This window comes from Pogoniulus pusillus, chromosome 32, assembly GCF_015220805.1.
Source record: "Pogoniulus pusillus isolate bPogPus1 chromosome 32, bPogPus1.pri, whole genome shotgun sequence".
In the NCBI taxonomy this organism is placed as follows: Eukaryota; Metazoa; Chordata; class Aves; order Piciformes; family Lybiidae; genus Pogoniulus; species Pogoniulus pusillus.
In genome coordinates this window covers 1766304-1783222 of record NC_087295.1, presented here as the reverse complement: position 1 = coordinate 1783222, position 16919 = coordinate 1766304, and the positions used below count along the sequence as shown (strand labels likewise).

The 16919-nt window shown below is 48.8% G+C and overlaps 2 protein-coding genes across 2 annotated transcripts in view; one reads left to right on the top strand and one right to left on the bottom strand.

The window, feature by feature from the left end:
* FKBP9 (FKBP prolyl isomerase 9) overlaps nt 1-4024 on the bottom strand; it is a 28981-nt gene extending 24957 nt beyond the window's left edge. The window contains exon 1 of the mRNA XM_064169837.1: nt 3998-4024. The gene's annotated coding sequence lies outside the window, so the exon portion shown is untranslated. The remainder of the gene's footprint in view (nt 1-3997) is intronic.
* A 4010-nt stretch (nt 4025-8034) lies between these two features.
* On the top strand, nt 8035-16289 carry RP9 (RP9 pre-mRNA splicing factor). Its single transcript, XM_064169757.1, has 6 exons — nt 8035-8306; nt 10154-10184; nt 10901-11030; nt 12066-12157; nt 13592-13653; nt 14734-16289. Exons 1-6 carry the CDS (start codon nt 8113-8115, stop codon nt 14915-14917), a joined length of 693 nt encoding a protein of 230 aa, XP_064025827.1. The 5' UTR covers nt 8035-8112; the 3' UTR covers nt 14918-16289.
* Nucleotides 16290-16919: the final 630 nt, after the last annotated feature.

The following is a 16919-nucleotide window of genomic DNA, read 5'->3' as shown; positions in this document are numbered from 1 at the left end:
TTCCTGTCGAGTGCAGGTGAGCAGCAGGACCAAGAATCTTTGCCTGAGGCTTTTTACATTGTATTTTTTTTAATCACTTCAGTTTCTGTGAGCCACCAATAAACACTGGAGCCTTTGCAGGCAGCTCAACCAGGGCTCCACTGGAAAGTTGGCAGCTCAGAGGGGACATACCAATGGCAGATGAAAATGAACTTGTCTATTCCACTTGATACACTGGGCATCATTTAAATGGGAACTGTTTTATCAGTCACTATATTGTGGAGGCAAGAAATTCAGGGAGGAATTTGCTTTTGCAAGGGAAAAGTTCTTGCAAATTGATCTCTGATTGAAGAATATAGCCAAAGCTCAAGAGAAGGAATTTCCTGCAGCTATGAAAGAACCCTGGCTGACAGGCAAAAAAGAAATAATCTAGCCCTGATCCCCACTGTGTCAGCAGCAAAACTCCTGCCAGCTTTGATGACAGGAGGACTGTAACCATTAGGGGTTAAGCAGCAGTATATATATAGATTTAATACATGAGGAACACTGAATCTGGAATAATTATCATCCCTGTAATGGAAGGTTCAAATTGCAGCAGTCCTGACTCAACCTCCCATCTGTCAAAAACAGATAAATAGAGATTTCATTGCATCTGGCTGCTTCCTATGAAACAGGAGCTCTGCTCACTCAGCTTGGGCACAAGAGATCTCCCAGAGAATAGGACATTTTGTTAAGACCCTGGGAGACTGTCCAAGGGTTGTCAGCCAAAGATCTCCCTTCCCTACTGTTGTTATATAACCTGCTACTAGCATCTGAATGCTCCTGCTACTCGCAGAGTTCCCACATATGCTCAGCCTTTACTCAGGCAAAGTTCCTTGAAGGCTACTTGAAGCTTTGCCTCTGCAATGATGCTGCTGGAGCCTTCTACAAAGAGACAAAACACCATGTCAGGTGCATGTCCTGAAATGCAGTGCTCTGTTGAGAGTGTACCCACACCCAGAGGCAGCCTCCCTGGTGAAAGTGTCAGGGGCACAATGCAAATATCTGTGTGCATTCAGAGACATTCTGCATTTGCTTACAAAGATCACAGAACAGAATCATAGAATCAACTGGGTTGGAAGAGACCTTCAAGCTCATCCAGTCCAACCTAGCACCCAGCCCTCTCCAATCAGCCAGGCCCCTGCCTACAGCATTGAGTTTGTGTGTCTCAGAAAGAAATACAGCTTCCAGAGCCCATCCCTACTCATGCACTCACAGTGAAGCTCAAACAATATTGTTGCTTGACAGCATGAATCTCAAATGCTGTTTTCCACTGCATATGAAGAGTGGACCACAAATGGCAGGTGGTCTCCACCAACACAGCCATCAGCCTGATGATTATAGGGTAGTCTTCCCTAGTGACAGAGGGGCCACCATCACTGAATACCAAGGAGGGAACTGAATCCAAGTCTCTCACTGCCAGCACTTGCAATTCAAACAAAAGCTGTAACTTCTCTGTAAGAAAGGCTGTCAGCAGCTCTCTTTCCAGCTGAGCTGGTTCTTAAGTGATTGTAGTGCCACCACTGTTCTAAAGTAGTCTTTCCTGAGGTCAGAAATGGTCCACATACTAGAATCTATTCTGAATGTCTCCTACCAGCTAGCTTCAGGCAGCTGTGGGCTGGCCATGCTGGATTTCAGCTATGCTCTGCTCAGCCTGCTGCTGCTTCTGGATCCCATTAGGAGGTGCTTAACTTCCCATGGAGCCCAGCACGGGTTCTGGATTCCTCTCCTGTGCGTAATATCTGACACATAATCACAAACAGATCCTGACCCAGAGCTCTAGCCAGCCAAAAATGGAGAAAAACAGATTGGCTGACATCCTGCCTTGCCTACTGATGCCCATGGGATGACATCTATGTGAATTAATTCGGCCCTGTTATCATCACTTGGAGCAGCCCCATAGCTGCAACATCCAGCTGCTTGTAACGAAGTTGTAGTGGCTATTCTGAAACACGTGGGCCCTTCAGACAGCTCATGTTGTGACACACTGCATGTTTCTGCTCAGAGGTTTGGGGAAAGCTGCAACTACAGCACCAGCGCAGGCAGCTCTCAGAGTACGACAACATCACCCCCAAAATTAACCTCTTGAAATGTCTGAAGCACTACAGACAAGTGAGGGGAAAGCAAAAGGCCTTCAAATCAATGTCCTGCTAAGGACAGGGAATCAGATTCTCAGCTAACAGAAACCCTTCAGAACAGATTTAAGCATCTGACAGGTAACACAGGGGATCTTCGCTGCAGAATAAATAGAACTGAAATTAAGTTACTTTTTTTCCCCCCCTAACATCTACTCCTTCACAATTAATTTTGTTTTGAGCTTCCCAAGGACTCCCAATCTCCTTGAGTAAGTCTGCAACAGCCACAAGAATCCAAAGGTTTTCTCAGCAAAGGAGGAAAAAGCCTCTGGAGGTACTTAGAGTTTTAAAGAACCTCCTCCTATTAAAAATGGGGGTACAAAAAGCCTGATCTCTCATCTAGATACTTCTGAGCTGGGTGATGAAGTTCATTTCAGTTGAGGAAATGCACAAGAAAATTATTTGGATCAAACCAAAGAGCAGATTTAAATCACTGTGGCTGAGCAGATTTACAGACTTACTTCATTCTCCTTTCATAGAATCAAGCAGGTTGGAAGAGATCTCCAAGCTCAGACAGCCCAACCTAGCACCCAGCCCTGGCCAAGCAACCAGACCATGGCATTAAGTGCCCCAGCCAGGCTTTGCTTGAACCTCCAGGGATGGTGACTCCACCACCTCCCTGGGCAGCCCATTCCAATGCCAATCACTCTCTCTGCCAACAGCTTTCTCCTAACATCCAGCATAGACCTCCCCTGGCGCAGCTTGAGACTGTGTCCCCTTGGTCTGGTGCTGCTTGCCTGGTTTCCATGTGCTCCACTAAGTTACTGTGATGAAGAGCATTACACAAGTGCCCTGACCTGCTGACAACTGAGGGCCTGGATGTACAAGCCACCAGGATGCAAAACACACATCCAATCAGGAGGGCAAAGCACTACAGACTGTCCTTCTGCCTCCACCTGCAATCCCACACCCCTGGTGAGACTTGATTCCTGACTTTGTCATTATTCTATCAAGGATACAGTCACTGACTCTGAGGTCATCTAAGCTAAGTTCTTACCTACTCCAAACTGGCAGAACTCCTCTTACACCAGTCAAGTTAGGACAGTCAAAGGTGTATGATCTAGACTGATGTGGTTTCTGGAGAATCCCTGTGTTTTTGGCATTGCATATACCCCTCTCAAACAACACCATCCACGAATTTAAAACTCTCTATCTTGGAGGTAATTTGGTTTTCCCTCACTGTCCTAACACGTTGGAAAGCTGTTCCAGAGTCTGATTGCTCTGTTGATTTGAAAACTTGAAGTAGAAAGCACTCAGAAATAACAAAACACAGGAATGAAAGGGGAGGGCCAACCCCTCTATGACATCACTTGCATTTGCTTCCAAAATAAAGTCTCCATTCAGCAGGCACCAGCCCAGCTCATTACTCCTACAACTATTGCTATTTGTCTACATGGAGTAAAAAATGGACCCTGTATCTCATCTAAGTTATTTCAGATATTAAAGTGCAGTTGCAACACCTAAAAATATTTCTCCTGCCTCAGAAAACATGACCATGTAAGGGACTGCCTGTGATTTGACACCTTGCCACATGCCAGCAGCAAATCTTTCAGCCTCCAGCAAGCACCAGGACATCTTCTTAGGGTATTCCTTAGCGTAGACACACAGCTATGAACTCAGATCAACAAAGGAATTGGGGTTTGCCTTTAGGCACAAGGTCATCAATGTGTTTTGCACCTCAGGTCAGCTGCTGTGATATGCCATTTCAACACATGGCAGCAGCTCAGCCTCTTCTTCTCACTTTAGGCCCAGAGAAAGGCTCTTAGTAAAACTCCAGAGGCCCACTCCTAAGCAAAGCAAACAAACTAAGGCCCATGGGAGGAATGAAAAAAGTTACCTCATACCTTCAACACCATCTCAGCCAGACACATATGCTGGGCCTTCGTTTATGAAGAGCTGAAGCTGGGTTCTTTGGAGAAGCAGAGCTGCAAGATGAGGTCTCTCTGAGCACTGTGCTGCACTAGGATGGCTGCTGCATTCTTTCCAGTCCTAACAAACCTGCCAAATTCAGTGCATGAAACAAAGATCATAATCAATATTACCTTTCAGTGGCAGGACATACAAAAGCTGGAATGATTTGGATTGTTGTTTTGTTGGTTTCTTTTCCCCCCATCTTAAAATAAGCACCAGACCCTCACAAGAAATGGCAAGAGAATTATCTGTGAGAAAGTAGTTTACTGGGGTCTGAAGTTGCATTCAGCTGTCTGGCTGCCATTGTAAACAAGACACAAGATACAGGACCTTGCATTCCAAATGTGTGCCCAGGTGGGCAGGAGAGTCAATGGCATCCTGGCCTGGACCAGGAACAGTGTGGCCAGCAGGACAAGGGAGGTTATTCTGCCCCTGTGCTCAGCACTGCTCAGGCCACGCCTTGAGTGCTGTGTCCAGTTCTGGGCCACTCGATTCAAGAGAGATGTTGAGGTGCTGGAAGGTGTCCACAGGAGGGCAGCAAGGCTGGGGAGGGTCCTGGAACACAGCCCTGTGAGGAGAGGCTGAGGGAGCTGGGGGGGTGCAGCCTGCAGAAGAGGAGGCTCAGGACAGAGCTCATTGCTGGCTGCAGCTGCCTGCAGGGAGGCTGTAGCCAGGTGGGGTTGGGCTCTGCTGCCAGGCAAGCAGCACCAGAACAAGGGGACAGAGTCTGAAGCTGTGCCAGGGCAGGTCTAGGCTGGATGTTAGGAGAAAGTTCTTCCCAGGGAGAGTGATTGGCATTGGAATGGGCTGCCCAGGGAGGTGGAGGAGTCACCATCCCTGAAGGTGTTGAAGCCAATGCTGGATGGAGCACTTAGTGCCATAGTTCAGTTGACTGGCTAGGGCTGGGTGCTAGGTTGGACTGGATGAGCTTGGAGGTCTCTTCCAACCTAGCTGGTGCTATGAATTCCATGAAATAAGTAACATTTTACTAAGTGGAAGCTAAAATAATATTCAAGTAATGCTCATTTAAGAACACTACATTGTTAAATAAACTCTGGCTGCTTTCCCTAACCCAAGATACTCCTCAGCTGCATCCTTAACCATCCCCAAGGCTTCAGTGCAGGAGGTGATCCTCTCAGCTTGCTCCACACCATAACCAGAAGGATGACAAAGTGCATCAGTGTATAGGTGATACCCCTCACACCAGTAACTCCTGAGGACCAAAACATGGCTGCAACACTTTGTATACTCCAGTCTCAGATTGCAATCACCTCAGTGGACTGGAGGGACAGCCTGAAGAAACCTCCTAAAAAAGGAGAATCAGAAGTCCTAAGGCTACCCAGATGATGTTGATACAGAGCTTCAAACATCTCATGAATAGAAAGGTCTGAGGATTGAGGCATGGCCATGAGCTGCAAAAGAGCAACTTGTGTGAGGGCGTCAGGGGCAATGGATGGTCCTCAGATATATAAGGTCTTAAATGCACCACAGGTGCAATTAATAACTGTCCATATTCAGTCCTATCAAGGGCTAAACTATAGCAGTTGCTTTATCAACCAATGACCCCACTCCAGCTGAGAATAGGGAAAACACAAAAGCCACCCAGGGGCTGAAATTAAAACGTATCTAATGAAACAGCAAACCTAATCTTGATGCCACCACAAAGCATACAAAGTAATACCTCATAGAATCAACCAGCAGATGTACAGTAGCCACACAAAAAAGGAAGGTAACCCTCCAGAGCAGAATGGTAAACAAGCCCCTCCAAGGACTAACAGACAAAAGGAGGAGTAGGAAGAGCCTCCCTCTTTAGCCAACTTCCCCCTTTATACTGAGCATTACTTTATGGGATGGGATACACCTGTAGCCAACTTGGGTCAGCTGTCCTGGCTGTCCAAACTGTTAATAGCCTGCAGACCACAGCTGATCTAGGATTCTGTCCCTCCTAAACCAGGATAATAACCTAGTACAAGAGCTACAGGTAGAGCAAGAGCTAATGAACCACCTGACCTACAGCCATGCAGTTTGTGTTCTTGCACTGCTATCTGTAGGTGGAATTACCACATGCAGCACATGACTGGGATGCTTTTAGTACAGGCACTGCAACTGCCCCAGGAATCATTAAATCACCTACCCCCACAAAAGCAGAAATAGGGTTAAAAGAGAGTACTCCAAATCCCCTGCTAGTGAGTGTGGAGCACATATTAAACCCTCGGTTCATGTGATGCAATGGGGCAAAGAGGCTCATGTACACTGGATGTTGGTGCTGGGGGGATATAAGCAAGGAGAAGGAAGAACAAATGCTGGACTCTTTTTGGCCAACCTACTACTGTATTCCTCTGGGGCTAGCCACAGATTGACAGCATGATTTGGGTTAAAAGGGACTTTGAAAGGTTTAGTCTGACCCCCCCCCTGCAGGGAGCAGGGGCATCCTCCACTACTTCACACTGCTCTGAGCCACATCCAACCTCACCTGGAATGGGGCTGCTCTGGGCAGCCTGGGCCAGAGTTTCACCATCCTCAAGCATAAAGAAAAGATAAATTATTCCTTCTATCTAGTCTAAATCACTCCTCTTTTGGTTTAAAACCATCACCCCTTGCCCTGTCACAACAGGCCCTGCTACTCTGTCCCCAGCTTTCCTACAGACAGAGGCCCTCTAAGTGCTGGAAGGCCTCAGTGAGATCTCATGGGAGCCTCCTCTGGGCTGAACAGCCCCAAGCCATAGAATCAGTCAGGGTTGGAAGGGACCACAAGGAGCATAGAATCATAGAATATTTTAGGGTGGAAGGGACCTCAAAGCTCATCCAGTTCCAACTCCCTGCCGTAGTTAGGGACACCTCCCACCAGAACAAGTTGCGCAAGGCCTCATCCAAGCTGGCCTTGAACACCTCCAGGGAGAGAGCAGCCACAGCCTCCCTGGGCAACCTGTGCCAGTGTCTCACCACCCTCACTGCAAAGAGCTTCTTCCTAACAACCAGTTTCAATCTCCCCTCTGCCAGTTCAAATCCATTCCCCCTTGTCCTGTCATTACAAGACCTTGTCAATAGTCCCTCCCCAGCCCTCCTGTAGCCCCCTTCACATACTGGAAGGCCACTCACTTATGAGGTGTCTTCAAAGCCTTCTCTTCTCCAGGCTGCAGAGCCCCAACTCTCCCAGCCTGTCCTCAGAGCAGAGCTGCTGCAGCCCTCTGAGCATCTTTGGTGGCCTCCTCTGCACTGGCTCCAACACTTCCATGTCCTGCTTGTGCTGGGGGCTGCAGAACTGCACCCAGGGCTGCAGGTGGGGTGTGAGGAGAGCAGAGCCAAGGGGCAGAATCCCCTCCCTTGCCCTGCTGCCCACACTGCTCTTGCTGCAGCCCAGCTCAGGGTTGTGTCTGGGCTGCACTCACCCTGCAGGCTCCTGTGGAGCTTTTCATCACCCAGACCCCCAGGGCCTGTTCCTCAGGGCTGCTCTCAGCCATTCCCCACCCAGCCTGGAGCTGTGCTTGGGATTGCACCCACCCAGGTGCAGGACCTTACACTTGGCCTTGTTGAATGTCATGAGGTCAGCCTGGGCACAGCTCTGCAGCCTGCCCAGCTCCCTCTGGATGCATCCCTGCCCTCTAGCAAGTCTCCTGTGCCACACAGCCTGGTGCCCTCTGCAGACTTGCTGAGGCTGCACTGATTCCTCTGTCCATGTCCGTGACAAGGATGTCGAACAGATGTCGGCCATCGCCATTGTTGCCATTCCGCAGCCTGTAACCCAGCGTCTCTCACCAAAGCGTTCCAGTTCGCCCGGAGCCAGCGCAGCAGGCGCCCCCAGGGCGCCCGAAGGCTGAGCGGGGCTGGCCGCTGCGGAAGGCCGCGCCCGCGGAAGCGCAGGGCCGGCGGCCCGGGGGGCCCGGGGCCGGGCGGAGGCGGCGCTCCCTGCCGGGCCGGGCCAGGCCGGCGGCGCCGGAGGCAGGCCCCGCCCGGGAGGGGAAGTCAAACCGAAAGGCGCAGCGGGGAGGGCGGGAAGGAGGCGTTGCCGCGGCCTCGCCGGTGGCCGGGGCTCTGCCCCGCCGCGCCGATGTCCCACAGGGCGCGAAGGGGGCAGGAGGAGGACGAGGAGGAAGCGCAGGGAGCGGCGAGGGGCAGCCGGGCGCGCCCTCAGAGCCAGGCGGAGCCCGCGGGCGGCGGCGGCAGGACTCAGGAGCGGCATGAGAGGAAACGGAAGAGGCAGGAGGCGCAGCAGCTCCAGAAGCTCCAGCACCTGGAGTCCTTGTAAGGAGCGGAGGAAGGGAGGCCGCCCGGGGCTGCCCGCCCCTGCCGGGGGAGCCGGAGGGTGCCGAGGCCCCGCGCTGCCCTGAGCCCGCCCACGCCGGCGCCTGGAGCCGCTTTGTGGCGGCGCTGACTCGGTGTTAGTCCGCGGGCGCCGCGGAAGGCAGGGGCCCGGTGCCTTCCCGCAGCGGCTGCTGCAGCTCCGTCCCCTGTCAGGAGCACGGCCCCCGCCGGGCTGTAGGCGGACCTGTGCCTCGCTCTAGCAGCGCCGTGCTCCCGGCGGCGCCGCCCGCGCTGCTGTTTGCTGCCCGGAGCGACCCTTTGGGAAAAAAGAGGTGTTTTTCCAGGCTGCTGGAAGTCTGGGATTGGCAGCAGAGCAGCGGTAGTCGTTCGGCCGGTTTCCATTAGAGCGGGGTACCAAAAACCCAACCAACCTAACACCAACAACAAAGGTTTAAGAGTTGCCGGGTGACTCCATCGATACCCCTGTAAAAGGGGGTTTATGCTCTTGCACTGGCAGGGGTGTCGTGGAATAAACAGGTCATAAGGGTCGAGGGAGGTGATTCTGCCCCTCTACTGCGCTCTGCTGAGACCCCGCCTGGAGTACTGCACCCTGGGACAAGAGGGCTGTGGAGGTGCTGGAGAGTGTCCAGAGCAGGGCCAGGAGGATGCTCAGAGGCTGCAGCAGCTCTGCTGTGAGCATAGACTGAGAGAGTTGGGGCTGTGCAGGCTGGAGCAGAGGAGGCTCCCAGGGGACCTTCTTGTGGCCTTGCAGTATCTGAAGGGGGGTACAAGAAATCTGGGGAGGGACTTTTAGGCTCTCAGGGAGTGACAGGCCTGGGGGGGAATGGAGCAAAGCTGGAGGTGGGGAGAGTGAGGCTGGAGGTGAGGAGGAAGTTGTTGAGCATGAGAGTGGTGAGAGCCTGGTCTGGGCTGCCCAGGGAGGTGTTTAAGGCCAGGTTAGATGATGCTGTGGGCAGCCTGCTCTAGGGTAGGGTGTCCCTGCCCCTGGCAAGGAGATTGGAACTGGCTGCTCCTTGTGGTCCTTTCCAACCCTGACTGATTCTGTGATTCTATGAATCTGAGTTTTGCCTTGGTGGGAGTAAAAATCTGTTTGTTATTAGATGGACTAAAGAAGCATTTGAAAAGTTAATGTTCCCAAGACCATTTCCTAGTGTCTTGGCATTCAGCTCCTAAGCAGATGCTCTTTCCCAGTTGCTGTGCTCTGTTTAGCACCTCCTTGCTATTTGGTTTCTTTTATTTTTACCAATTCTTGTCTATCCACTGTTACTTAGTGAGCTTCTGTCTTTAGGTTTGACACACAATGATTATTGTACACTAGGTTTGGCTGGCAAAGCTAGGTTAAAGCAAGCACCTCACAACGTGTTCAGCTGAGCATGCCCAGGATTCAGCAGCGCTGGAGTAAAGAGATGTGTGTTGGTGTGTTCTTGAAGGAGAGGTGCTACAGAAAAAGAGGAAGGAGCTGTGCACCTAAGGTAACTGAAGGTGAATTGGATTCCTGGCCTCAGAATACCAAGTTGCAAGGGACCTCGAGGATCACCCAGTCCAACCTTAGATGTACCTTGCCTGCCTGTAAGGCAGTGAGATGAAGTTAGTTCTGCCACAGGAATTTGGATCTGAGGGGAGTGCCTGGTGATACAAGTGCTGGCTCAGTCTGTTTGCATCCAGCTCTCCATCCATATTCTGCTCTTAGGTGTTGGTGATTAGTGACTGAGTAAAATTTAAGAGAGGATGTGGGGTGAAGGTTTAATTCTATCCTCTATCCCACTGATGTTTTCTCTACTTGCCTGAGCTAAACTACAGAGTAACATCTTTCTGTTGCTTTTCAGCTATGAGAAACCCCCCCCAGGGTTAATTAAGGTAGGTAAATGCATTGCAGTACATTTTTAGCATGATGAGTGATTTCCACACAGACTTTTACCTTGGGTGTCTGCATTGCCTTTATAAATTGAAGAGATGCTTTGGTGGGGAAACTCAGAGCTCCTCAATGAGAAGCTGATGTGTTTGACTTGGTGAATCCAGAACGACATGCCCAGAGTCAGACTAGTTCTTGGATCACCTCTTAACACACACACCCCTTTAAATAGCATGAGTAGAGTTGTTTGTGATGAGGCAGATTTTCCATTTGAATGCCATCTTTTCAGGGTCCTTCTCTGTGGCTTAATGCTCCAATATTTGTGTTCAAACACTTGCATAATGAGCGTGGCTTTTGGCACATTTATATACCTGAGCCACCATCTAGCACTTCTAACCTAAAGAAGGTGCTGCTCTGTTTTGCAAAGGCTGTTGTCAATTGCCATCAGAAAGAGGGGAAAAAAAGAAGTCTCTCTTAAGGTTTTTGTTTATATTCTTGATTTAAATGAATGACAGAGATCAATGGGAAGGAATGAAATTAGTATGGCAATAAGATTCAGACTGGAAAATACAAGGAGGAGGGGGAAAGTAAGTTATTTAATGCTGTTAAAAGGCTCAGGTGTTTTGCATCCTGTATGCACTACATGAAAAGTGAATTACAGGGGAAATAGGTGATGGCCTAATGAAAAGTGATTGTATTGTCCCTATCTTTTTCTCCATAGGAGAATGAAACAAAGCCAGAAGACTGCATACCTGATGTACCAGGCAATGAAGGTGCACGAGAGTTCCTGGCACATGCCCCAACAAAAGGGCTTTGGATGCCTTTGGGAAAAGAAGTCAAAGTCATGCAGTGTAAGGCTGAAAATATTCCAGGTGTCACTGGAACCTCCTTATAGCCATGTGTTTATTCCAGAGGAGGGCAGAATGTCTGGTGGGGAGATGCCAAGGGCCAGGTGGCATGGCACCATACTGATGTAAAAGGCTGTAGTAGCCTTGTGTTTTCATAAGGTTCAACAAAGACCGAGTGCAGGGTCCTGCATCTGGGTCAGGGCAATCCCAGCACCACTATGCTGGGCAGTGACTGGCTTGAGAGCAGCCCTGAAGAAAAGGACTTGGGGGTGCTGCGGGATGAGACACTTGCAGCCCAGAGAGCAACCAGATCCTAGGATGTAGCAAGAGAAGTGTGGGCAGCAGGGTGAGGGAGGTGACTCCCTCCCTCTGCACGGCTCTGGTGAGACCTCACCTGGAGCACTGTGTCCAGTTCTGGAGTCCCTGGGACAGGAAAGATCTGGAAGTGCTGGAGTGTGTCCAGAGAAAGGCCAAGAGGATGATTAAAGGGCTGGAGCTGCTCTGCTATGAGGACAGGCTGAGACAGCTGGGGTTGTTCAGTCTGGAGAAGAGAAGGCTCTGAGGAGAACTTATTGTGGCCTTTCAGTGTTTGAAGGGGGCTACAGGAAAACTGGGGAGGGACTATTTTAGGGTTGTCAGGAAGTGACAGAACTTGGGGGGAGATGGATCCAAGCTAGCAGAGAGGAGATTTAGATTAGACATTAGGAAGAAGTCCTTCACCATGAGGGTGGTGAAACACCGGCACAGGTTGCGCATGGAGGTGGTGGATGCCTCATCCCTGGAGGGGTATAAGGCCAGGCTGGATGTGGCTCTGGGCAACTTGACCTAGTGTAAGGTGTCCCTGCCCATGGCAGGGGGGTTGGAGCTGGATGATCCTTGAGGTCCCTTCCAGCTCTGCCAATTCTGTGGTGCTGTGAACCATATCAAGACAGGGCTTGTATCCCTTGAAAGTACATTGCATGAATATGTGGGATTGTTTGCTTTTCTTCTTCTGGTCTGGCTCTGAGGTGCAATTCACTGCTGCTGCTTCTCTTACAGGTTGGAGATGTAAACGTTATGGACACAGAACAGGAGACAAAGAATGCCCCTTCTTTATTAAAGGCAATCAGAAATTGGAGCAGTTCAGAGTAGTGAGTACAAGTGCTGTAGCATTATTGTATGTTTTTCATACTGATGATTGCACATCTGTCAAGTGAAGGCTGTTAGATGATACTTTATTGTTAGCTTGGACTGGATGATCTTGGAGGTCTCTTCCAGAGTGGTTGATTCTATGATTGAGGACTTTGTCTGTAGTCTTAATATTGATGCTGAAAGGCTCCTGAGAAAGAAGAAGCTACAGCTGTGGTTGGATGTTTGGCTGCTTTGTATAAAATCTGCTCTTTTGAGAGGACAGCTCCTAATTTTGACATTTAAATTGGAGACCTTCCAGAACCTGTTTCAAGCACTGTGTTCAGGTTTTGCAATCCAAATGTCAGCATAACAGCAGATGTTTAGTCAAGTTGGAGCTGCCCAAATTACAGCTGCCTCAAGCCTTCTGCTCTGGCTGTGAACAGCCACATCGTGGAGCCTGTTGTTTGGATCTGTAGTTCAGTCATTGTAAGCCTGAGCTCTTGCTCCATGAGGCCACAGCTTCTTTCTACCTGATCTCTTTGCCTTCTCTTGCCCTGCAAGCCTCTGTTTCAGGCTCTCATTGCTTTATGCCTTGTGCCCTCATTTCTGTCCTGAAAAAGTATTATCTGGACTCACTTGAGCAGGTTCTGGATTCATATTGATTGTTTGCTGCTGTCAGAGTATTTTTAGCCCTCTCCCATGACCTCACTGCCTCTATTCTTCATTTTTCCTCAGGCTTCTTCTCTCTTGCACCAACTTCTTGCTGCATGTCCAAGGCCTGGCATGGAGCATTCCTTTAGCTACTGACATATTAATTCCTACTTCTGGCCAGCATCTGACATCTCCTGTTTGTTTAGTCTTCCAGCAGAAGCGATCCCCCCTGTCTGTTTTGCTGCATTGTGCATGGCAGGAACTCACCTTAAATATCAATTTTAAGTTTGTTTGCTGCCTTCCTTCACAACTAGCTTTGGCTGCAGTGCCTGTTTAATTAAAAACAACTGATGTAAGAAGCAATAATGACTGCAAGGGCAGCTCCAACTTCATTATCCATTTGCCTTACATTCCTTGTGTGTCTGTGCCCAAGTTGTTAAAATATGCTTAAAGGGCACAGGTCATTATTTTCAACTTCAGTATTCCACCTGTGTCTAGAAATTGCTATGGTGTGGGGTTCTCTTAGTTAACTGTGGCTGGAGAGGGAGACAGCTAAGGGGAGACTCCATCATTTTGGGGGGGGACTAGATTGGTTTTGACCTAAAGTTAAAAACCTAAATGGTCCAGATGAAAACTGTTAAGGCTCTGTTCTGCCTTAGGAGCTTGCTAAGTGTAGTTCCTCTTTGGTTAAAAAGCCTCCTTCCATCTCTTTTGTTGCAAGCCTCTTGCATGGGGTTGCTTTGGTTCGTTAGGAAATACAACAGTGATAAATATCTTGGATTTTCCATTTCCCACTTTGAAAGGCACATGAAGATCCAATGTATGATATCATCAGGGAAAACAAGCGGCACGAAAAGGAGATGAGGTAAGTGGGGCTCTAGTAAGCTGCATTCTCAGTTTGGTGTTCATTAACATGATGCTTACAGACAGATGAAGTTTTGCTAGAAGCTACCCTTATACCAACTCAGAAGTGCCTTTTTAATGGCAGTTTCTTGGTGTTCACAGGACCACAGGATGTTAGGAGTGGAAGGGACCTCTGGAAATCTTCCAGTTCAATGCCCCTGACAGAGCAGAATCAGGGAATCCAGCACAGGTCACACAGGAACACATCCAGACAGGGCTGGAAAGGCTCCACAGAAGGAGACTCCACAACCTCTCTGGGCAGCCTGTGCCAGGGCTCTGGGACCCTTACAGTCAAGAAGTTCCCCCTTGTGTTGAGCTGGAACCTCCTGTACTGTAATTTCCATCCATTGCTCCTTATCCTATCCCAGGGAGCAAGAGAGCAGAGGCTGTTCCTGTTCCTTCCTTCCTGAGCCCCAGCCCTTAGATATTTATGGACACTTATTAGACCCCCTCTTCAGACTACCCAGCCCCAGGGCTCTCAGCCTTTCCTCACGAGGCACATGCTGGTAGAGACTCATGCATTTCCACTCTCTCAACAGTATTTCCTACCTTTTTAATTCTATTACCACACAGAATCTTAGATGATCTTTTGAGGTCCCTTTCAACCCCTCTTTTTTGTCCCAAAACAGTTGCCATGGCAGTCATTCATTTATGCCATAATATTCAGGAACTTGGGTTCAATTGTTTTAGACCTAGGAGTTTGTTTCAGTTTTGTTTCTAGTCCAAACATCTTTGTGTGGATAAGCATAGAACTCTTTAGGGCCAGCTGGTGCTAGCTCTGGCTTCACTTTTCACTTTCAAATAGAAGCTGATCTGCCTTTGGGATGAAAAGTCCTGAAAACAAACCTTCTGCTTACCTCAAAGATAGATTTCACTGAAAAACAAGCTGTAAGAGAAATGAAATTCAGCTAAGGAGAAGGTGTTCCCCTGCCCCTTAGCGTCTCTTTTTCAAGCTAGGAAGGAAAACAGATGAAGGCCAGAATAAGTTATTACACCCACAAGAGTGCTAGAAAAGTTCCTTATGTATGTTTTTCAACCACAGGATACAACAGCTGAAGCAGCTCCTGGAAGACTCTACCTCAGATGATGACGACAGCAGTGATGAGGAAGATGAGGACAGCAGCTCCACCTCCTCAGAATGTAGAGATAAACACAAAAAGAAGAAGAGAAAGAAAGAAAAGAAAAAGAAGGAAAAGAAGAAGAAAAAGAAGAAAAAGCACAAATGATCTGAGTGTAAGGAGAAGTCAGAATCTGACTGACAGCAGTCACCTGCTGCATGCTCATTGACCTCTATTGTAAACTGCAAGGAAGGGTCCAAAGAACAGGAAGAAAGCACCAGAAAGGGCTTTGTTCAATTCAGTTCCATCCATCCAGCTGGATACATACAGCACCCCACCCTGGCTGTCCCCTCTGCGGCATGAACCAGATCTCTCTACTGTGAAACCTGCACTCAGGCTCATCCCTCACGGTCACCTTGGGCCTGGCTGCATTGCCACGCGTGGCTCAGCAGCAAGCCCTGACTACCAAGGGGCTGCCAACCAGTCTGCAGCACTGGCAGGCTCTCTCTTCAAGTGTCTTTTCTCCTTGAAGTGATTTAATTCTATACAAAGCCTCCTTGTGCTGGAACAGCAGTTTGCACGGCGCAGAGCACTGGGGGTTCTCTTACTGCTTATAATGAGCAGGTTGTTTCTTTCTCTGCACCCTGCCTGCATGCTGAAGTTCAGTCTACTGGGCTTAGTGCTGGCAGCAAGGGAAATGAGAGCAGAGCTGAAGGAGGAAAAAGTTAATCAAGGGCTTGACCTTAAGACAAAATTGCAGTGTCAGCAGGATGGGGTGGGTTTTTTGTGCATAGCAAAATCTCACATCATCACCATTCACCTGTATTCATCTGCAACACCTAAAGCATTCTCCAGCCCATAGGAGTGGGAACCAAGTGTCAGATGTTCAACCTCACTGTAAAGGAAGTGGCTTTAGTCATTTAAAAGGCAGGGTTTGTGTTAGAAGTGACAAGCACTGATTTCCAGCTCCACTTCAGGATCAGTTGTTTTGATACATTTGAGGAATTTTTCCTTTTAGAAAGGAAGATCAATTCCAATTTTAATGTTCTGCTTCCTAGACTTATTTTATGGAGCAGTATTTTGTGAGTCATCCCACACAACTGTAAATGTGTAAGATGTTCAGGATGGCATTTCAATATGCATGGAAGCCACGGAGCAGGAGCAAAGAATGTGCAAACAGGAAGTAGGGGTGGTTATGTACTTAATTGACCTTTTGACTGGCCACATTTAGCTCTGTCAAAGCATCTTTTTGAGTCCTCAAAGTACAAAGCTGTGATTTGAGGACCCACATGCTTTGTATTGGTACTCTGCAAAAGGAAAAAGAGATTTGCTTTGAAAAGGCTAAGACAGACTTACAGAGAAATTAGCCTCTGTGCTTACACTGAGGGAAAAAACCCAACCAGAAAAGCTCTAAACAGCAGTAAAAGTGAAACTGAGAAATGATTAAAATGCAGACATTTGTTCTGTCTTTTTTCTTCTGAGAGCTTTGGAAAAAGAGAACAGTGTGAAGGATATATTAAACCGTGTTTTCTCCCTCCTACATGTTGTAAGAGTCATTTAGTGACAAGAAACCCTCACCCCTTGCTCCTCAGTGTGTTCTGGGCAAGACCAAAGTCATCAAGGCCCAGCAGCAAGAAGAGTCTTGATCTTATTCCCAGAGCTCTTGGGGCAAGTTATTCTGCCCTCCAGTATTGTCTAGCAACTCTGGAGCTGGGATTTACAGGTGACTGCTGCTGGTTGCCCATAGCAGCAGCACATGGATCTTCCTGTTGAGAGGCAGCTTTCTATCAGCTGAAGCTGCCTGAGGAGAGCTGGTGTGCTGGCACCATCTTCTCCCCTTCACACGGGCCATAGATTATCCCTTCACAGGAGCTAAGAGAACATAAGTCACACTGCACTCTCTTCTCTGGGACTGGTTTGCCACATCATAGAAAGGCATAGTTTCTTTAAAGGACTTCCACATCTGAACAGCAGGAGAGCCATTCCCATAGTCTATTCTCACTTCCTCCTCCCTAAAGGCATAGCTTCCAGCAGGAAGAATTGGAGTCTTGTTGGCTGATGGCAGGGAGTCAGTCAGGAAAATCTGAAGACTCTCTAAGGAGAGTCAATTTCTTTCCCCTTGGTACACCTACAGTTAGCATGCATTGGGTGGGGATTTTGGCATAAGCCC